Below are 16,875 nucleotides of genomic sequence, written 5' to 3'. Positions count from 1 at the left end.
GAGGGAGAGATGCAAATGAGCAAAACGTCGCTGGGAAAATTAGGGAAACTCACTGATGTTGTGATGAAAGGTTGTCAGTGGAGACGGTGACAACTGAAGTGCATTACCCATGGGTGCTGCTGTAATAGGAACAGGTGCTACCGACCAACCTGCCTGCAAACTGAAATGTGCTGGCTGCTCACCAGCTGCTGAAAAGAGGGGAAAACAGAGCTAATGGCTGCACTGTGTGGGAGCCCCTGGTTCCTGCTACTGGGCTCCTTAAAATTAGGGAGAAAACATTGAGATCTGAAAAAGGAGACAGTGAGTGCTGAGCAACCTTGATTTTCTTCCTCTGTTTTTAAAACAAAGAGCACTTTGAGAATTTGCCTGATGATGGTGGCATTTGGTGTCAGTCTCAAGGGATCCAGTTTTATTTTAGTCTGCATTAAAATGGGTGAGTTGGAGCCTTTCTGTGGGAGGATGTGGTACCCACTCATGGGTACCTCAGGAACATGAGCTGCCATCACCGATGTGCTTGATTCAGGGCATGGTTTTCCATTTTACCTTCTGAAATACTGTATGTAACTCTGTTGGGATGATTTTGTGTTTAAATGCTCCATTGTTTTGTCATTTGTTCTGTGTTTTGTTTCTGTACTTCTCAGTTTTTGCTGTAAATGTGGCGTGGGACATGTATCCATCACAATACAGTTCAGCTCTGAGAAACTTCAAAGAGGCAGAACGAGTGCTAGAAAAAACAGCGATATTTTGGATGGAAGATTGTTTAATTACTGTTATTATTTAGAAAAAGAAGCTGATTTAAGGCTGCAGCTTTTATTCTGTAGCTTTTATTTTCTCACTGTTGGAGTGTGGCATTTTTCAGGGCTCTCCATCCTTCCATCCACTCCCGTGTGGGCAGGCTGGGTTCCCTTGTTGATGAAATGTGTGCAGCTGAAGTGGTGGATCCCATTTAATAGATGTAACACAGTGACTCTGAGCTGCTGAGAGGTTTTAGATGGGTGCAGTTCAGGCATTAAACTCTTCATTGGCTTCTCAGGTTTGGGCTCCTGTGCCTGCAGATTGCTCCTATCTGCAGGCTGAATTCAGGGTGTAGATGCTCTCCTCACTCCACCTGAAGGTGAAAACTCATCAGTACCTGAATCTCACTTTGTGCAGCATTCACTTATCAGGGAAAAATGGTGACTCCAAGCAAGAACCCTTGTGCTCTGATGCTCCATGGTGGTTCTGCTGATGAAGTTCTTGCAGTCCCTTTTTCAGCAAACTCGCTTTGTGATCACAGATTGAGAAACCAAGAAAGAACATTCCTTGCTGAACCCAGTGCTCCCTAGCAACTGTTTACTCTCACGTCTGCTCAAATAACAGCCACAGATCTTCTCTCCCAATTTCCCCCTGCAAAGTCATTAGGCAAGCGTGCTGTAGAGACCAGCAAGCCCTTACCTGACAGAAAAGCAGCTTCCACAGCCCTGCTACTAAAGAGAAGTACTCAAATTAGTTATTTCTAAAGTTAGAATTAGTTTGTTGTCGTTCCTTATTTATTTCTTTACTTACTGCAGATTAGTTTGTTGTAGTGGTTAATTTTTGAAGATCTGGGAACTGTTGAGGTGGGATGTCAGGTCCATTAGTTTTGCTTTCTAAAAGGAGAAAAATACAGTCTCATGGTGCTGCAAGAAATAGAGCAACCTCAAAACCTTGTCCTGATTTGCACGTGGCTTCCTCCATCAGAAGGGACTGTGACAGCAGAAAGCCCATGGAAGGATTTCATCTGAATGAGATGTTGTCTTTTTTCCCTGTTCTCTTATCATATATTCTTATTATATAATATTAATTACAGATTTTTTCAGTTTGTTGTTGGAAGTTAAAGACCTGTAGCTCTTTACTGTGAGCTTCTAAGTCAGTACAGAAAATCACAGCTCTGGCTATGGAAAGCAGCAGGAGCTGCAAGGACAGATGCAAGAACTGAGAGGGTTTGTTTGCTCAAACTGCAATGAAGAGAACTCTGTGTAAGGAATTGTGAAATATATCTGCACAGATCCTCCTGCCTGAGGAGCCCATCTGTGGTCTTTGGGTTGTCTTAGGGCCTCCATCTCATCCTCATCAGGCCTTGAGAGAGCATCATGCTGGAGAGCTCCAGTGATGAGCACAGTGGGATGGGTAGAGCCAGATCATGATGCTATTCCTTAAAGAACAGAAGGAAATTTTACTCATGTGCATGCAGAACAGAGTGTTCAAGTACCCATTGCTAGATGGTGAATGTATTTTGTTATGTGCACCATTGTCTGTGGCCAACACTGTTAATTATGTGAATTGGCAGTGCCTTGAGCCAAAAAAACAGGGAGTACAATGACAAGGCAGACAACTGTTAGCATTAAATGTATGTGGTTTTTACTTTCCATTCAAGTTTGTTATAAAGGGACACAGTATTACAAAGAAACGGAGTGTATTTTCATTTTACTTCTTTGTTGTTTATTTTTTCAGTTGGCAAAAAAAATTCGTGAGAAGTTTAACCGTTACTTGGACGTTGTGAACCGTAACAAGCAGGTAGTAGAAGCATCATACACTGCTCACCTCACGTCACCACTGACTGCAATCCAGGACTGCTGCACCATTCCACCATCTATGATGGAGTAAGTATTGCACCCTGAAGTTACTGATGTTGTCATTTAATTTGTGAAGAAAAAAGATGAAGGTGAGACAGTGTGTGCTTTGCTTTCACTCTTGATAACTGAGGGAAACAGGAAGGCAGTACTCCAAATGTGCTCCTTATCCTGTCCTCTGTATGTATGTGTTCAATGGGGAGCTACAAACAAGAGCTGGGATTTGGCTCCAACAGATACTTTAAAAAGGAAAAAAACAAAGTTGTTTAACCTTTAATTGAATGAAACAGACTGTTTCACAGACTGAGTCTGTGTCCAGGGTACCTGTCTGCACTGAGGAGCTGGCAAATTTCTGAAGCTGGTCATGGGACTTCTCCTTTGAAGTGCAGTAACCAAGATCACGAGTTGTTCAGTCCATCACATGCTAGAAGTATTGCATTACAGCTTAATCAAGTTGATTTGCTGCTGTTTGATACACAGAGATTTACAGAAACTGAGTACATTGCTTGGAAACCAAGCTTGTTCATTTTCAATTTGTTTTGGTTATAAATGAGAGAGTTCTAAATAGACCAAACCCAGGCAGTTGGTTGTCTTTAATCATCTTGTATTATGTTCCCTATTTACAGGAACTTCTTTGCCTTTCCTAATTGTAGGAAGGTGTGACGGAAGGTCTCATTTTTTTCCAATAGTAGTAGTGTCATTATTTATTTTAAACAATCAACGTTTTGAATGCTCCACTTCCATATGTGCTTGAGAAGAACATGAGTAATGTTCTCATCATTTGTTATACACAGCAAACTTTGATTACAGAGTAAATTTTCATTATTTATTCTGATTCTGATTTAAAAACATTTTAGAGAAAGGTAATTTGGGTAATAAATATTAAAAACATCTGTAATTTAGCTTTACAAGACAGATTTGCTCTTAATGTCAGCGTTCTTTCATCTTTCCTGAATATGGCATTAACCTTTATTTGTGCATGGTTTTATGATGCTCACTGCATTCAAATATGTGGTATGAATCTGTGCCTGAAGAGAAAGGCTGCTGCTTCAGCTTTTGTTTATTTTGATTGGCTTAAAAGGAAGAAATGTGGATAGAGCTGAGCCCCAGGTGGCTGCAAAGAAACCAAAGCATCACTGTTTGGCTCTGGCCGTGAGGTAAGTCTAGCAGTCTCAGTGCAGTTCCTGCTGGACAGAGTGGACACATAAAATAGTGCACGTGGTGCTAAATGGCCAGGCTCGTGGCAGCATTAGGAGAAAGATCAAGGATGAATTGAGGATGAACGCTTTTCAGCTGTCTGGTGTCTCTGTGCAGGAGTCAGCCGTCAGCAGTAACTCTTGAAAGCAAGGGGAGAAGAAAAGGAGGAATGAGGAGATTTATAACTCCCTTGTCTGGATTGCGTAATTTTTAATAATAAATGAGCCCTGCTCTTAGCCTGGAAACTTTCGTTAATTTCTTTTCGCATCATCCTTGAGAATGACTTACCTTACAAGTCCTTTAGAAGCTTTCTTTTCCTATGGTGGGCTTGCATAACGATTCATCAACAAAAGCAGTTCAAAAAATGAACAGGAGGCCACAGCTGGCAAAGCATAGACATGGGTTTTGTATTTGCAGGGCTCCTCATCTGGGCTCTCTAACACAATTTTCAATATTTAGTGGCTTGGCTCTATAATAGCAAACCTGCTGAAGTGGTTACTGGATCGGTCTGCAGGATCTTCCAGACTGTGCTTCAGCAAGAGCCAGCTGAGTGTTTATTACTGAAGAACTGTATTATTGGACCACTGGAAGTACAGCCACTGCCATCTTTAGGAAGCTGTCTGCAAGTCATTCTGAAGAAGAATATAAAATCTTGGTTTGTTTCCAGTGAAACTGAACTTCCAAGTTATTAGGATTGTGCTGATTGACATTTTTTTTTTTTGTCATTTCTCTCCCTTCTGTCTCTCCTCTGTGTTGCTCCTCCTTCCAATTTCCATCTCTTTGTGGCTTCTCCCTCCCTCAGGGGGATTTCCCCCTTTTTGTTAAATTGTCTGGAATGAAAGGTAATGGTGGTATTCAGGGTGGCATTATTAGAACTGGTATCCAACACAGGGATGCCAAGAGGAAACTGTTCATGTGGAAGGAGGTGGTTGCTCATCTGTCAGTTTTATTTTCTCTGTTTTGTCTGCCTGTGTAAGTGGTAGAAAGGCTCCTCTTCCAGTTAAGTCATCGAGACACCAAAATGCAAGGTGCTGTTTCGTAAAGGGATGTGATCTCACTAAAAGCTCTTGTCCCTTATTTCTGTCCAGCCAGAATAACCTGCACGCTTTGCCAGGAATGGAAAAAACCCTGAAACGTCCTTCATGTTATTTGATTGTGTTACTACCCATTAAAATCGGCCGTATCTGTTAATTGTTCTGTTGGAAAGCTGTACCCAAAAGTATTAGAGCATTATAATTCCAAGTGGTTCTCAATACACTTCTCCCAGGTATCTTAATTTCTTTGAAAGCCCTATTGCCATGCAATTTTGTCAGTCTGCATGAAGTGGAGATAATAGATGTTCCCTAGAGAACTAAAGTAAATGAAGATACCAAGCCATTAGGAAAGAAAAAACCTCTAAATCATCTTGTTTGTTGTTGAATTAACAAATTATCCATGTGTGGCCCTGTGTTTGCTTGTATTTGTCTTGAAAATCTGAGCTCTGGCTTACAAGACAGCCTGCTGTGTTGCTCGAGATAAACTGTGAGGATAGAGGATACCACACTCAGTGACTGTAAATAAATGATATGAAACAGAACCAACAAAACACGAGCTGGAACGTGAAATGAACGTGGCATTTACAGCACTTGTTCAGTGGAGCAGGGAGATATGGTAAGGAAAACGTGTTTTGTTGCTGCTATGTGGTGTTGGCTCTGCCATGAAGAGCCCTGCTGGGTGGGTTTCCATGCAGCTGTGGTTTCAGCCCATGGTGAGACATGTGCTGCTCTGATCAGAGAGAGCAGGCTGACTATGCTTTTGGTTCCTATACTGTACCCAACATACAGGAAGCAAACAGAGAGGGGGTAGACAGCATCATTTCAACAAGCACAGAAGCAGATGGCACTGATATTCCGTGCCTCCTCTCACATATGGGCCATAGTAGTGCCCATGAGGTCAAAGTGTGTGCCACCTTTGTCCTCTTCCCAGGGCTGTGGCCATGTGCAGGAGCCTGATGCCACTGAGATGGGTACAGCCCATGGTGTTGCTCCAGCCAGACAATGTTAACATGGGTGAAGTGCTCTGGGCTCCTAGCAAGGCAGATTGGTTAACTGATGGGAGATAAGGAGAATGGAAATGAAGTGACATGAATCTACTAATCCTCAAAGAAATTCCTCCTGGAACATGAGGCTTAGTGTTTCCTCACTAATGAAGGCTGCCCAAGAGGCTGTGAAAACAGATTTGAGGCAGTCTGCAGACATTCTCTATTAGGATTGAATTGGATGGTCGTTTAGAAGATGATGTTTTAAGTAAGGTGTCTTTCTGGTGAATGGGAAAACACCTGTGTGTATTCACAAGAGGATATCTCCTGTTCATCAGGAGACGCTTCTGTCCCATGAAGGCCCTTCCTGGGTTCACAGAATCCTAGAGCAGCTTTTGTTGGAAGGGAACTTAAAGCCCCACCAGCCCAGGCTGCCCAGGGCCCATCCATGGCCTCAGTCATCTCCAGGGATGTGGCACCCACAGCTCTGGACAGCTGTTCCCAGAGCCAGTAAAAATGGTGTTGGACTGGACAGTAGTGAGTGGATCAAGTGTGTGAGTTATACTGGATATCTACAGGTGAAGGAAGATGAAACACTTTCCACGCAAAAGAAGAGTTTATTTGATGCTGGAGTGGTCATCACCTGCCAGGTGTGCAGAAAGGCCCTGCTGGGAGGAGCTGACTGCTGGCTGTCTCATATGGAGAGCTTTCAGAGGTGGGGTAGTGCAGGCCCAGCTGCACCAGGTAGGGTAAAGGCACGGTCACACAGCTGCCCACCTGCAGGCACCATTTGCGAGTACATGTTTTATGGAACTGGCATTCTCAGCATGTCAGAGCCCTGGGTAGCTGCAGTGAGATGGCTGCCCCCCCCCCCCAAAATATAAGAGGATATAGCTTTTTATTCACTTGCATTTGTAAGGGAGTGTGCAGCTGCCTCTACATGGTCTCCTGGAGATGCACATTGCTGTGCAGTTAATGTCCTCCTGCTAATGTATGTGTTTCGAGGCAGCTGGAAATCTGGTTTTGCTTCTTATTTAACCGTACTGATAAGTGCCTAAGGAATGCATTTTATCTGAATTTGTGAAAGGAGATGGAATGGGGAAATATTTGTTGGCAGCACTGTGTTACATGCCCATAGCAGGGCTGTTTGAGTAAGTGAATTTACAAACCTATGTTTGAAAATCATTTACTGCCGGACCGTGGTGCCGCCTTCAGAAGTGGTCTGGGTTTTCCTTTTTAAACAGATGGTTAAATATTTGCTAATGCAGTTCAGTTTTATCGCAGCTCCTTCAGTGTTTATCTTTCCTCTCTGAGCAGTCAAGTGGGAGATAACCGGGATCCATTCAGTTGCTGCAATATCTTAAGAGCTGCACTTCCAAAGCAGGAGTGGGTGGGTGGGCCATGATGAGGATGGATCTCCTCTTCTTATGGAGCATCTGCAGTAATGAGTGTGGATTTTTAGAGAACACAGGCAGCGTGCATGAGGCCAGCTGTGGTACCTTGTTTTGTTCAGGAGCTACAGCGGGAAATGGTTTAGGAAATGGCTCAATACGTTTTACATACAGATATACTTGGACTTTCCTGAGCAGGAGTTGAAGGAATTAGAGCAACTTCTCTGCCTTGTCCTAAGAAACCGGTAAATTGAGTCATCAACAGCTTATTGATGAAACTAGTCATATAAAAACGGCTCCACCAACGTTCTGTTTGAGTATGTGGTTCCTATTGCATCGAAGTATTTAAGCACATAAAATGCGAGTGAAGGTCTTTTCCTGCTATCAGGAGATGTGCTTAGCTGAGAATCGAGAATAATTGCTGCATTTTCATTGAACTCCCATCATTTCCTTTGCATACTAAAATTGTCCTGAAATTGGTATCGACGGAACGGGACAGAACAAAATGAGTTTCAGAACAAAGTGAGCACCCTCAATCGGTGCTCAAATGTCATTTCCGTGCACTGCTCCTTTATTTTTCCCCAAATCAAAACTGTACAGAAGAGGCTGATTTACACTGCAAATTCAGGCCAAACAAAATCCAATTGGAGCTCACTTGAATGCTGTTTTGATGTAAGATTCAAAGCTCCTGCAAATGTATTTTATCTTCTGCATTTGCTGATCTCCTGCTTGTAAATCCTGTTGAAGGAGAATAAAAATGAGTGCAGCCTGATGGGAATTAAATGTCTGAAGTTCAAAGCAGTTTGCACATCAGAGCAAACGTCAATCAAGTGAACATCTTGCAAGCCAGGCAGGGAGCGCGTTTCTCCATGGGGAAGAGATCAAAGTGGGAGTCGCTGCTCTGTTTGCTCCCTTGGGATGCAGTTTCGATCGGTTGTTCATTAAAGTGAATCCAGAAGGAAGGGATTTTGGGGGGGTGGGGAAGGGAGGGGCACAGGGCTGGTCTTGAAACTGAATTTCAGCCAATGTTTTGGGTTTTTTTTCCTCCTGTTTAAGTAAGTACCGAAACTAATTACATCTAAATGTAGCGTTGTGGGTTCTTCTTCCTGGTAAGGATTTTGGAGGACGTCCACAAGGGTTGGCTGTGGCACCATGTAAGCTTTGGTGCCAAATTCCAGAAGCGGTCTCGGTCAGACGGCTCTATTGCTCACTTTGCCCAGTCTGTTGTCTTTTCCGCTGACAGAAATGCTGTTAAAAATTCAGCCTTCTTCAGACAGAGATGGGCAGTAATCGATGCTTTGCCTGTAAAAACTGAAATACAAATCTGAAATAACTTCTTCCAAAATAAATGCCACGAAGATGTGCACAACTCCTCTGGAGAACGTGCGCTGTGTATGTACACTGTATGGAACGTGTACATACATGGTGGGAAAGGTACAGCCAAGGAAAGCAGTGCTCGCTGCTAACACCCATTGCAGTGCTGAGGCTTTGGGTTTAATTGTTGCTTTAATAATGAAGATCACCAAACTGTTTAATAGGACATAACTGAAACAGCTGAGAGGTGTCCGGCAGAAGCACGCAGGAAGTTCTCCACTGTGATTAAAATGAGTGTGAATGTTGAAGTGTCAGCTTGCCACTGTGCTGCCTCTCAGGTTCTGTTGTGGGCTTCCCAAGCACCCACTCCTGCATCGGGAGCTGCTCTCCTCTGTGTCTGTGTCACAGAGCCAGCTGCATCCTGCAGGATGCACAGAGGCATTCCAAGGTGAGCTGCACCTGACTGCAGCAGGCAAGCAGATACCTGCTAAGCCCAGACTCGAGGATGACAGCTCTGTCTGAGGGCTGGTGTTTAATTCATGGCATTATAAAAAAAATCCTTCTTGGCATGTTTTATTTATACCATTTTCCCCTTAACTTTATTCTCCGTCTATACTGTAGAAAGAGAGAGGAGGGCTGGCCTAGCCTGCAGGACTTCTTTGCCTTCCTTTCCCAGCTCTGCTACTGATCATTTGAGCATCTATCCCTGTCTCCGTGGGCAACGGATTGCTCACCAACAGAAGCAGAGGGACTTGCCTATGTAGACTTTCTTGCATTGAACTGCTTTGGCATGCTCCAATAAGAGGAGCAGAGCGAACGGGCTGAGGCAGAGCAGCGCGAGGTGGCAGTGGCCGTGGGGTAGCCGTGGTTTGAATGGGGCTGCTGGGGTCAGTTCTGTTTCTGCCTTCCCAGAAGTGGACCTGAAGGCCATCTGCTTGAAACCCCTGCTGAGATCTGCCACGATAGCGAAGCAGAACGCAGCTCAGCAGCTTTCAGTGCACAAGGAAGTGATGGAGCAAAATGCTCAACATTTTAAATGCAGAGAGGTGCAACCTCCCCACCTGATAATTCACAGCCAGTAGTGAGAGAGCTGCATGGCATGATGCACGTGTCATTCTGAGTGCAAGAGGCGATTTTGGCAAATAATAATGTAAGAGTGGGGGAAAATTCCAGGTGATTTTGAATTAAAGCTCTGCATTTAGTGACACCTGAATAATGGTAGTTGCTAACGAGGTATCCTGGTGCTGTCGCTAATTGATTTGGATTGGAGCAGTGGGGCAATTAGCTGACATCCTGAAAAGTCGTTATCCTTCCCTGAGAGTTTGTTCAGGACTATGACTTTGAAATATTTCTGAAGAGCTGAGATGTGGATTTTGCAGTCTCTGGCTCTTCCCCAGCTCATTTTGCCCAAAGATAAATGTGTACTTTGTGAAGCTCATCCTTGATTAATTAATCTCAGTCCGAAGATTCCTTATTCAACAAAAATATATGAGCACATCTCTGGTTGCTGGGCAGGAGCAGGTTGTGTTGGTGTGCACTGTGTGGCTGTCGAAGGACTGAGGTGTGGGAAACGCTGCAGAGAGAGAAGTGAGAACCCGTGTGTGTCCCACTGCTCTGGGTCTCCTGCTGTGCTTTCTGTACTGAAGTTCAGAGAGAGAAAAGCAAAAGCGTTCACTCTGTGCTTATTTGTATCTATATAGTAGGGATTTTCAGCATCAAAAAATGTATCTTTTCAGTATTTTGTATATTAAACTATGTTTATACTGCAGCTCTTCTAAATCTTGAAGGATTGTCCGCACAGAGGGCACTGATAAGCACAGTTTCACGTCACTTTCCCTTTCTTTTAGGTCTTTTAAGTTTGAGGGGGGGGGGGGTCATGAAGTGTTGGTGCCTTGGTCACTGTGTGCACTGACTCATTCATCACTTTTACGACTAATAGAATTGCATTAAAATGTGTACAGTGTTTATGAATTTTGCTTAAAGTGATTTAATAGCATGCCAGCTGAAGGAAGACACTGCTTTCATCCATACTTCTAAGATATGAAAAATGCAATAAATAGTACTCAGTAATGGCAATAATGATTTTTTTTGCATAATCAAATAATAAACTTGATTAGGTTTTCTTTGAAGAGAGCCTCTGCTATCTTGAGCTCGAGCCATGTAATAAAACTAGGCTTCTTGTGACCGCAGCATCCCATTTAACCTGATGCAAAGACCAAAGAAGTAAAGTCTGTGGTTTTGTTGTGTGTTTGCATGAAGGGCTGGTTATTTGTGAATCAGGAAATCATTCAGCTCTCCTAAACTCTCAGGAAATGACTTCTCCACTTGAGGAGCGTGCTTCTGAACATGGGGAAGGCTGTGCTGTGCTCTTTGCTTGGAGGCTGACCCTCTGCTTTGAGCAAAAAATGCAGCCCAGCCTTAAGTATGGCAGTGCTGGCATAAGTGGTGCTCACACTGCCAACCCACAATGAGCTCCTGCACCCACTTCACTAGTGCTCGTTTGGTTTTGTGATGCCAACATTTCTGCAGGTGAATCCTCTTCCATATAGAAGTGATAAACTTAAGCCCACTAACAAATAACTTTTCCTCAGTCTTCAGAGCTAAGTCATACAAGATTCTGCTGTGTCCCATGTGTGAGTATCCCATAACCAGGAGATGGGCTCACAGCAGGTCCTATGTCTGACTGTCCTGGGACAGCTGCTTCGTTCCCTTAGGAGGAAAGTGCTTTGAATAACAACACTGAGAGAAAAGACACTGGAGTAGGAGGGATTTAGTTTGCCTTGCTTCCTGCAGACAGAACATGGCGTTTCCTCGCAGTAACCAGTTCCATCTGTCTGTGGCCACAGTTTTTGTTTCTGTTAATTGTTGTTTTAATGGGATGATTTAGAAGCACGTTGTTTTACTGTGTTTAGGAAGCCCACCAAGCACCCTACAAGGACAGAATGAGGCGATCCATCTCACTGTTTTTGCTGGGCTCCATGCTTGGTGCAACTTCTTGATTTTGAATTTCTCAGTGACAATTTTCAGCCAGAAGAATGGTGTTAGTTTTCTTCATCAGCTTTGCTCTTGGTATTTTGGGTTCCTGCTATGTTATAGCACACAGGTGTGTGTATTTGTAGACGTGTCTGTATATGTGTATGTACATGTGTATGAAAAAAAAACCAGGTTAAATGTCTGTGTGCAGTTGGCAATAAGCAGCTAAATTAAGGATGGTTAGTGTCTTCATCAATGTGCATTAAGCTAAAGTGGAAGTGTTAGAATGGCACTGGGTGAGGGCTGTGCGCACATATGTTAGTTATTGAAGTGCTATAAGTATTAATCAAGATGCTCGGGGTGTTTTGACTTAGATATATTTTATTGTTTGCTATTGTAGTCCTGACAGCATTGAACAAACTCCAGCTCTGCCCAGTTTCTCCTCAAGACTTGCTTCCTAATAGCCAGCATTCCAGCAAGGCTCCTCATCCAGGACATGGTTTTCTGCAGGCCTTGCTTGCAGTTTGTTGTCATTGCTCAGAAGTAGATTGATGGTAGAAAAGTCTTTCTGAGGAGGCAAAGAGTTTTTGATATTCACAGTCAATTGGCATCAAACGTTCAGGATCACAAAGATATTAACGAGTAAAATTGGCCTATGTAAATGATATGAAACTGCCTTTAAGTCTTTGAGAGCTTCAGAAGTGTTTGTAGTTACTTAGAACCCTTTAAAACTTTTTATTTAAATTAATTGTTTTCATTTGTTGGTTTCATTAGTTTTTATTGTCATTGCATTTATGCACTAGATTAGTTTTTACACTGACTTGGTAATACTGAAGTCTTTTCCAGGATGATTCTGTGATTCTATGATTTGAATTATGAATGCAGAGGAATTATGTTACCTCATAAAAACATAGCAAAACTTTAGACTCAGATTCCTTATTCCTTCAGAATATATATCCTCAAGTGTCGGTACACAGAGAGTGTGCTTAGTGGTGCTCTGACTCCTGGATTGTTTTCCCAAGGACTCAAAGAAGAAATTCTTTTCTCCCAAGATAATTGGTGTAATTTTTTAAAAGGTGAAAGAGGAAATACTAGTGCTGGTGAAGGCATCTCTGTAGAGGTGGCTCAACCACAGGAAGAGACGGGTGCTGATGGCGTACTAAATGCTGTGCATATATCCCAAGCTGGAGCCTCTACCACTCTAGATCAGAGAGCTTGTTCTCTCTTGATCATCGCTTCCAAATAACACTGCAAGGAAGAATGCAACCTACTGTGGTAGAAAGTAGATGCAGTCCAACTGTGATAAGTTTTCTACCCTCTGGTCTTGGGTTTCACGATTTTTTATGGGCCCTTAAAACATGTTTAATGTTTGAGTTTCTAAACAAATAATTTTTTTTCATTGAACCTTAAGAAATATTGATGTCCCTTGTAAATGCTGTGTGTGTTTAATAGGTAGTGTCAGATTGCTCTGCTAATGTTGCTGTTGTCGTTTCAGATTCGACGGCAATTTTAACACCAACGTTTCTAGGACAATTAGTTGTGATAGACTGTCCACCACTGTCAACAGCAGAGCCTTCAATCCTGGACGTGATTTAAATTCTGGTAAGTAGTAGAGTTTGGAGTATTTTCCTTCTGTTATAGATTTTTTTTCCACTGGACTGTACTATTTCCTTGGCATAGGCAATTAGCACTGACTGCCATAGCAACAAGCTTTTATTTCTCCTAGAAACTGTCACAGTGCTCTTAATTTGAGATTTCATGATTGAAAGATGATACCCAAAGTAATGCCCTTTGCCTTAATTACTTTATAAAATGTCATGAAGATTTGATTCCAGCCTAGCGTGGATAATTTTGTTGTGGTTTATACACTTTTTTCTTCTTTTTTTTTTCTTGCAAGGTACTTTCCTTCCTAGGCATGTCTGCTTTGGCATCAATGGTGTCAGCTCTTGATGAGGCCAAGCACGGACATTTCTTAGCCCAGTTTAGCCAATGTGAGGCTGTGTTTGCAAAAACTGCAAAATATAGGAGCATTCTGAAATATTTCCTTTCTTTGTCTTCTCAGAGCATTTCTGTCTGCAGTGTTAACTCATTCATTGCCTTGACATACTTCAAGAGGCTACGAGTATGCTTTAGAACCAAACGTGTGATTTATCCCTGAGCAATTAAGCTTTTGTTTCTCCAGTGTGTCTCAAGATTTATTTATTTTTTCTTTGTTTTTTACATGATCAACTTGCATTAATACGTGCCTTTCAGGTTCCTTAGTAGTGCTTTTGTCTAGCTGTCTTGCTACTCAGCTTCTTATGATGACACTGCTACAAATTAGAGAACATTGCAGATTTTGGTGGTAGGTGTCATTTAGCCTAAGTTTGGGTTTGGTTGTGGTTTTTTTATTTGGATTTTCTGGTGGGTTTTGGTGTTGTTGTTCTGATAAGTGATGCAGACTTATGAGAATATTTTTGATTTTAATTCTCATGAATCTTTTGGAATAAAAGTTGATTTATGTATTTACAAAAAATAAAATAAAAAACCAAACCAAAGCAGCTCCTACAGTTCCTTTCCATGCATTGTACAGCACATCTTGGATGCAGGTGGTGGCCAGACAAGCTGATTTCCTGTTATATCACCAACATTTCTGTGGTCCTATCCTAAAGCTACGCACACTGTGTTTCACTTTGCTTTACTTAAAGGATCTCTTCATTAAAAAAAAAAGTGTATATTTTAATGTGATTTTAAACATTTTATTAATAATTTAACTGATTATTAATCAAAATAGTTTTTGAAAGCACTGTTCACTAAAAGCAAGCACTGAATGAATGAAACACAAGAAGCACTCTTTATTTTTCTACTGCAGAACGTGTGTGAATAGAATACATTAAAAAGTGCTCTTTCTTCTGGAGCAGTGGAGAACAAACAGCCTGAGCTACAGTTCTCCTTAAAATGTTGTTTAAGTTTCTGGTTTGAATTGTTACAAACCCAAAGGAAGCCTATGGCATAGGTTCTCACTGTCTGAACTTGAGTGGCTTCTCTTCCCTTGGCTCTTCCTTGAACGTTTCCTCCAAAAAAATAATGAACAAAAAAAAAAAAGGCATTGTCACCCAGGAGTTGTTTTGTTATACAAGTACTTTGGTCATCTCTCTCTCTTGAAACTTTTTCCTCCTGGCTTGTGACATTGTACTTTTTACCATTTACCCTAGAGGTTGCACACAGGAGAAAGCACTTTGTGCAGGAGCTGTTTCTGAATGAACCTATGTAAATGTATTTATTTCTAAACTAAAACTTGCTTTGAAAGAGGTTGAAGATCAAGCAACAAAAGGTTTCCCTAAATTTTTGTGCTCCTCTCTTCAGTGTCCCCATGAAGTTCAAGTGAGACTATCTGTTGTACTCTGAATCCAATCTTTACCTGAATTCTTTTCCTGCACTGAGAAGCCTCCTGAGAGCTGGTGCCTCAGGGTGTTTGGATCATGTCTTTTCTCTCCTGCCTCACTTTACTTGTTTAGACTTCAGGCAGGCTGGGCAGCCACAGCTTCCCCAGATGGTGCCATGCTGGCTCTTCCATCGGACACAAGTGCTGGAGGGACCCCAACACTTGTCAGCCTTATAGGAAAAAGGTTTGAAAGCCCTTTGTTGCCCTAGCTCCAAAAGCAGGAGCTCCTGTGCAATACTTTCATTTGTTGTCCAGTCCATGTGCCAGCTTGTCTTCCTGAATGGGCTGAGCATTTCATTCTCAATATAAAACAATTCCCATGGGTATCTCTCTTTCCCTGCCTAAGTTTTGCCTACGAAATAATCTGTCCTATAAAAAGCTCTCGGTCAAACATAAATTTAAACTCAGCTGTGCTTGGCCTCAATCTCAGTGCTTTAAATGTTAATCTTGGCTGGCTCCACACGCAGCGTAAGAAAGTGGGGTTGGAGTGGGGAACTTGTAGATGTTGGAAGGGAATGGAATCTGCACCGCAGGCTCCAGGCAAGCCACAGGACCCAAGCCTTGGAGAGCCCCTGGTGCAGACAGCAAGCTTGGTTTCTGAGCAGAAAAAATCATGAAAAAGGGGAAATGAAGCTCAGGAGACTTTCACCAAGAAGTAATTTTATTTATTTATTTATTTATTTTGCTATTTCTCTATCGGTGTTTTATAACATAGGAAATAAACGTAACCTTAGGGGAAGGGAGGAGGGAGAAAAAAATAGATGCATTTCCTGCAGCCCTTAAGAAATCCTGCTTCTGCTGCTTTTTTTCTTAAGGTTAGATGGGGGCTTTTTGTGTTTTGTTTTGTTTTTTGTTTGTTCTTGTTAGTCTTGGAAACGGCTTGTTTCATCTTGGCTTGAGTTTTCCATTTGGATTACTTTTTAGCTGTCACTACAAAACAGATAAGGGGAGAGTTTTTATTTCTTCAGATGGAATCCCAGGCTTCAGTCAGTCAGATTAAGAGATCTGTCCTCACAGTATGAATAGCCCTTTACTTATTAAATGACAAACTTGTACCCAGTGCCACTGCATTATGTTATCAGGTTCCTCATTCTATATCTTTTTGAATAAGCAGGGAACTGGTAAATCTTTCATGTTTTCAGCCTCCAAAATACCCAAATGTGTGTTTGAAATCTGGCAGCATTAGCAGAATGCTCTTCCCCGGGAAGATGTGGGGATGGGAGGAGGTTTCTGTTCAAGGCCTTGTTGTCATGTCCAACCTGTGGCACTTGGTCAGTCGAAACATGGAGTGCTGTGGTCGTGCTCCTCACATTGCTGTATTGGGAAATGATAGCTCAGGTGGGTGAAAGTAGTTGAGTTGGTACCCCCTCCAAATACTTCCCATCTGCTCAAGTCATTTTAAGCTGGAAAGCAGGGCTCACTCTTGTCAATGAAGGGTTTGTTACCTCTTTGCCCTTCAGAGCCAAAACAGCTCCTCAAGAGTGAGCTGGCCTCAGGCCGGGCTCGTGCCATCAGCAGAATTGTAATTGGGTCTTTTATTTCTGGTGAGAACACGTGTGCCAGGGTACACTTTGAGCCAGAAAACCCTGGGTCAGGTGTGTGAGTCTGGAGAATTAGGGTACATCTTAGAAAAACAGCACGCTGTCTGCTGTTGTTTCTGAGGAACACTGAAATATCTTCAGAATGGTTATTTTTAGTGGAGGATCCTCTCAGAAAGAACTGCACAATGCTTGTTGCTCTGAAAATTCAGCTTTTTTCTTTTGCATGGTGGGAGCTGTGAGGTCTACAGCTCCATAAATGTAGTGGTGAAGAAGAGGACTGTAAGAAACTCCTTTATAATGAGCAGTTGTGTTCAGCAGTTCCTTCTTTTTTTTTCTTTCTTTCCTTTTTTTTTTCTTACTGTTTATGCTTCTCTTTGAAGATTAATTAGTTAATGATTTGACTATCCTTTGAAGATGTAAAGTGGTA

At 42.3% G+C, this 16,875-nt stretch overlaps 1 protein-coding gene across 2 annotated transcripts in view; it reads left to right on the top strand.

The window, feature by feature from the left end:
* CACHD1 (cache domain containing 1) overlaps positions 1-16,875 on the top strand; it is an 82,176-nt gene that overhangs the window by 32,265 nt on the left and 33,036 nt on the right. For both annotated transcript variants that reach the window (XM_065737238.1, XM_065737247.1), the window contains exons 3-4: positions 2,473-2,621; positions 12,979-13,085. In XM_065737238.1, the coding sequence (XP_065593310.1) occupies positions 2,473-2,621; positions 12,979-13,085 (256 nt within the window). The remainder of the gene's footprint in view (positions 1-2,472; positions 2,622-12,978; positions 13,086-16,875) is intronic.

Source organism: Cyrtonyx montezumae, unplaced genomic scaffold, assembly GCF_038088225.1.
Source record: "Cyrtonyx montezumae isolate F1298 unplaced genomic scaffold, pur_monq_1.0 scaffold_1, whole genome shotgun sequence".
In the NCBI taxonomy this organism is placed as follows: domain Eukaryota; kingdom Metazoa; phylum Chordata; class Aves; order Galliformes; family Odontophoridae; genus Cyrtonyx; species Cyrtonyx montezumae.
This window is presented reverse-complemented; position numbering and strand designations above follow the sequence as displayed.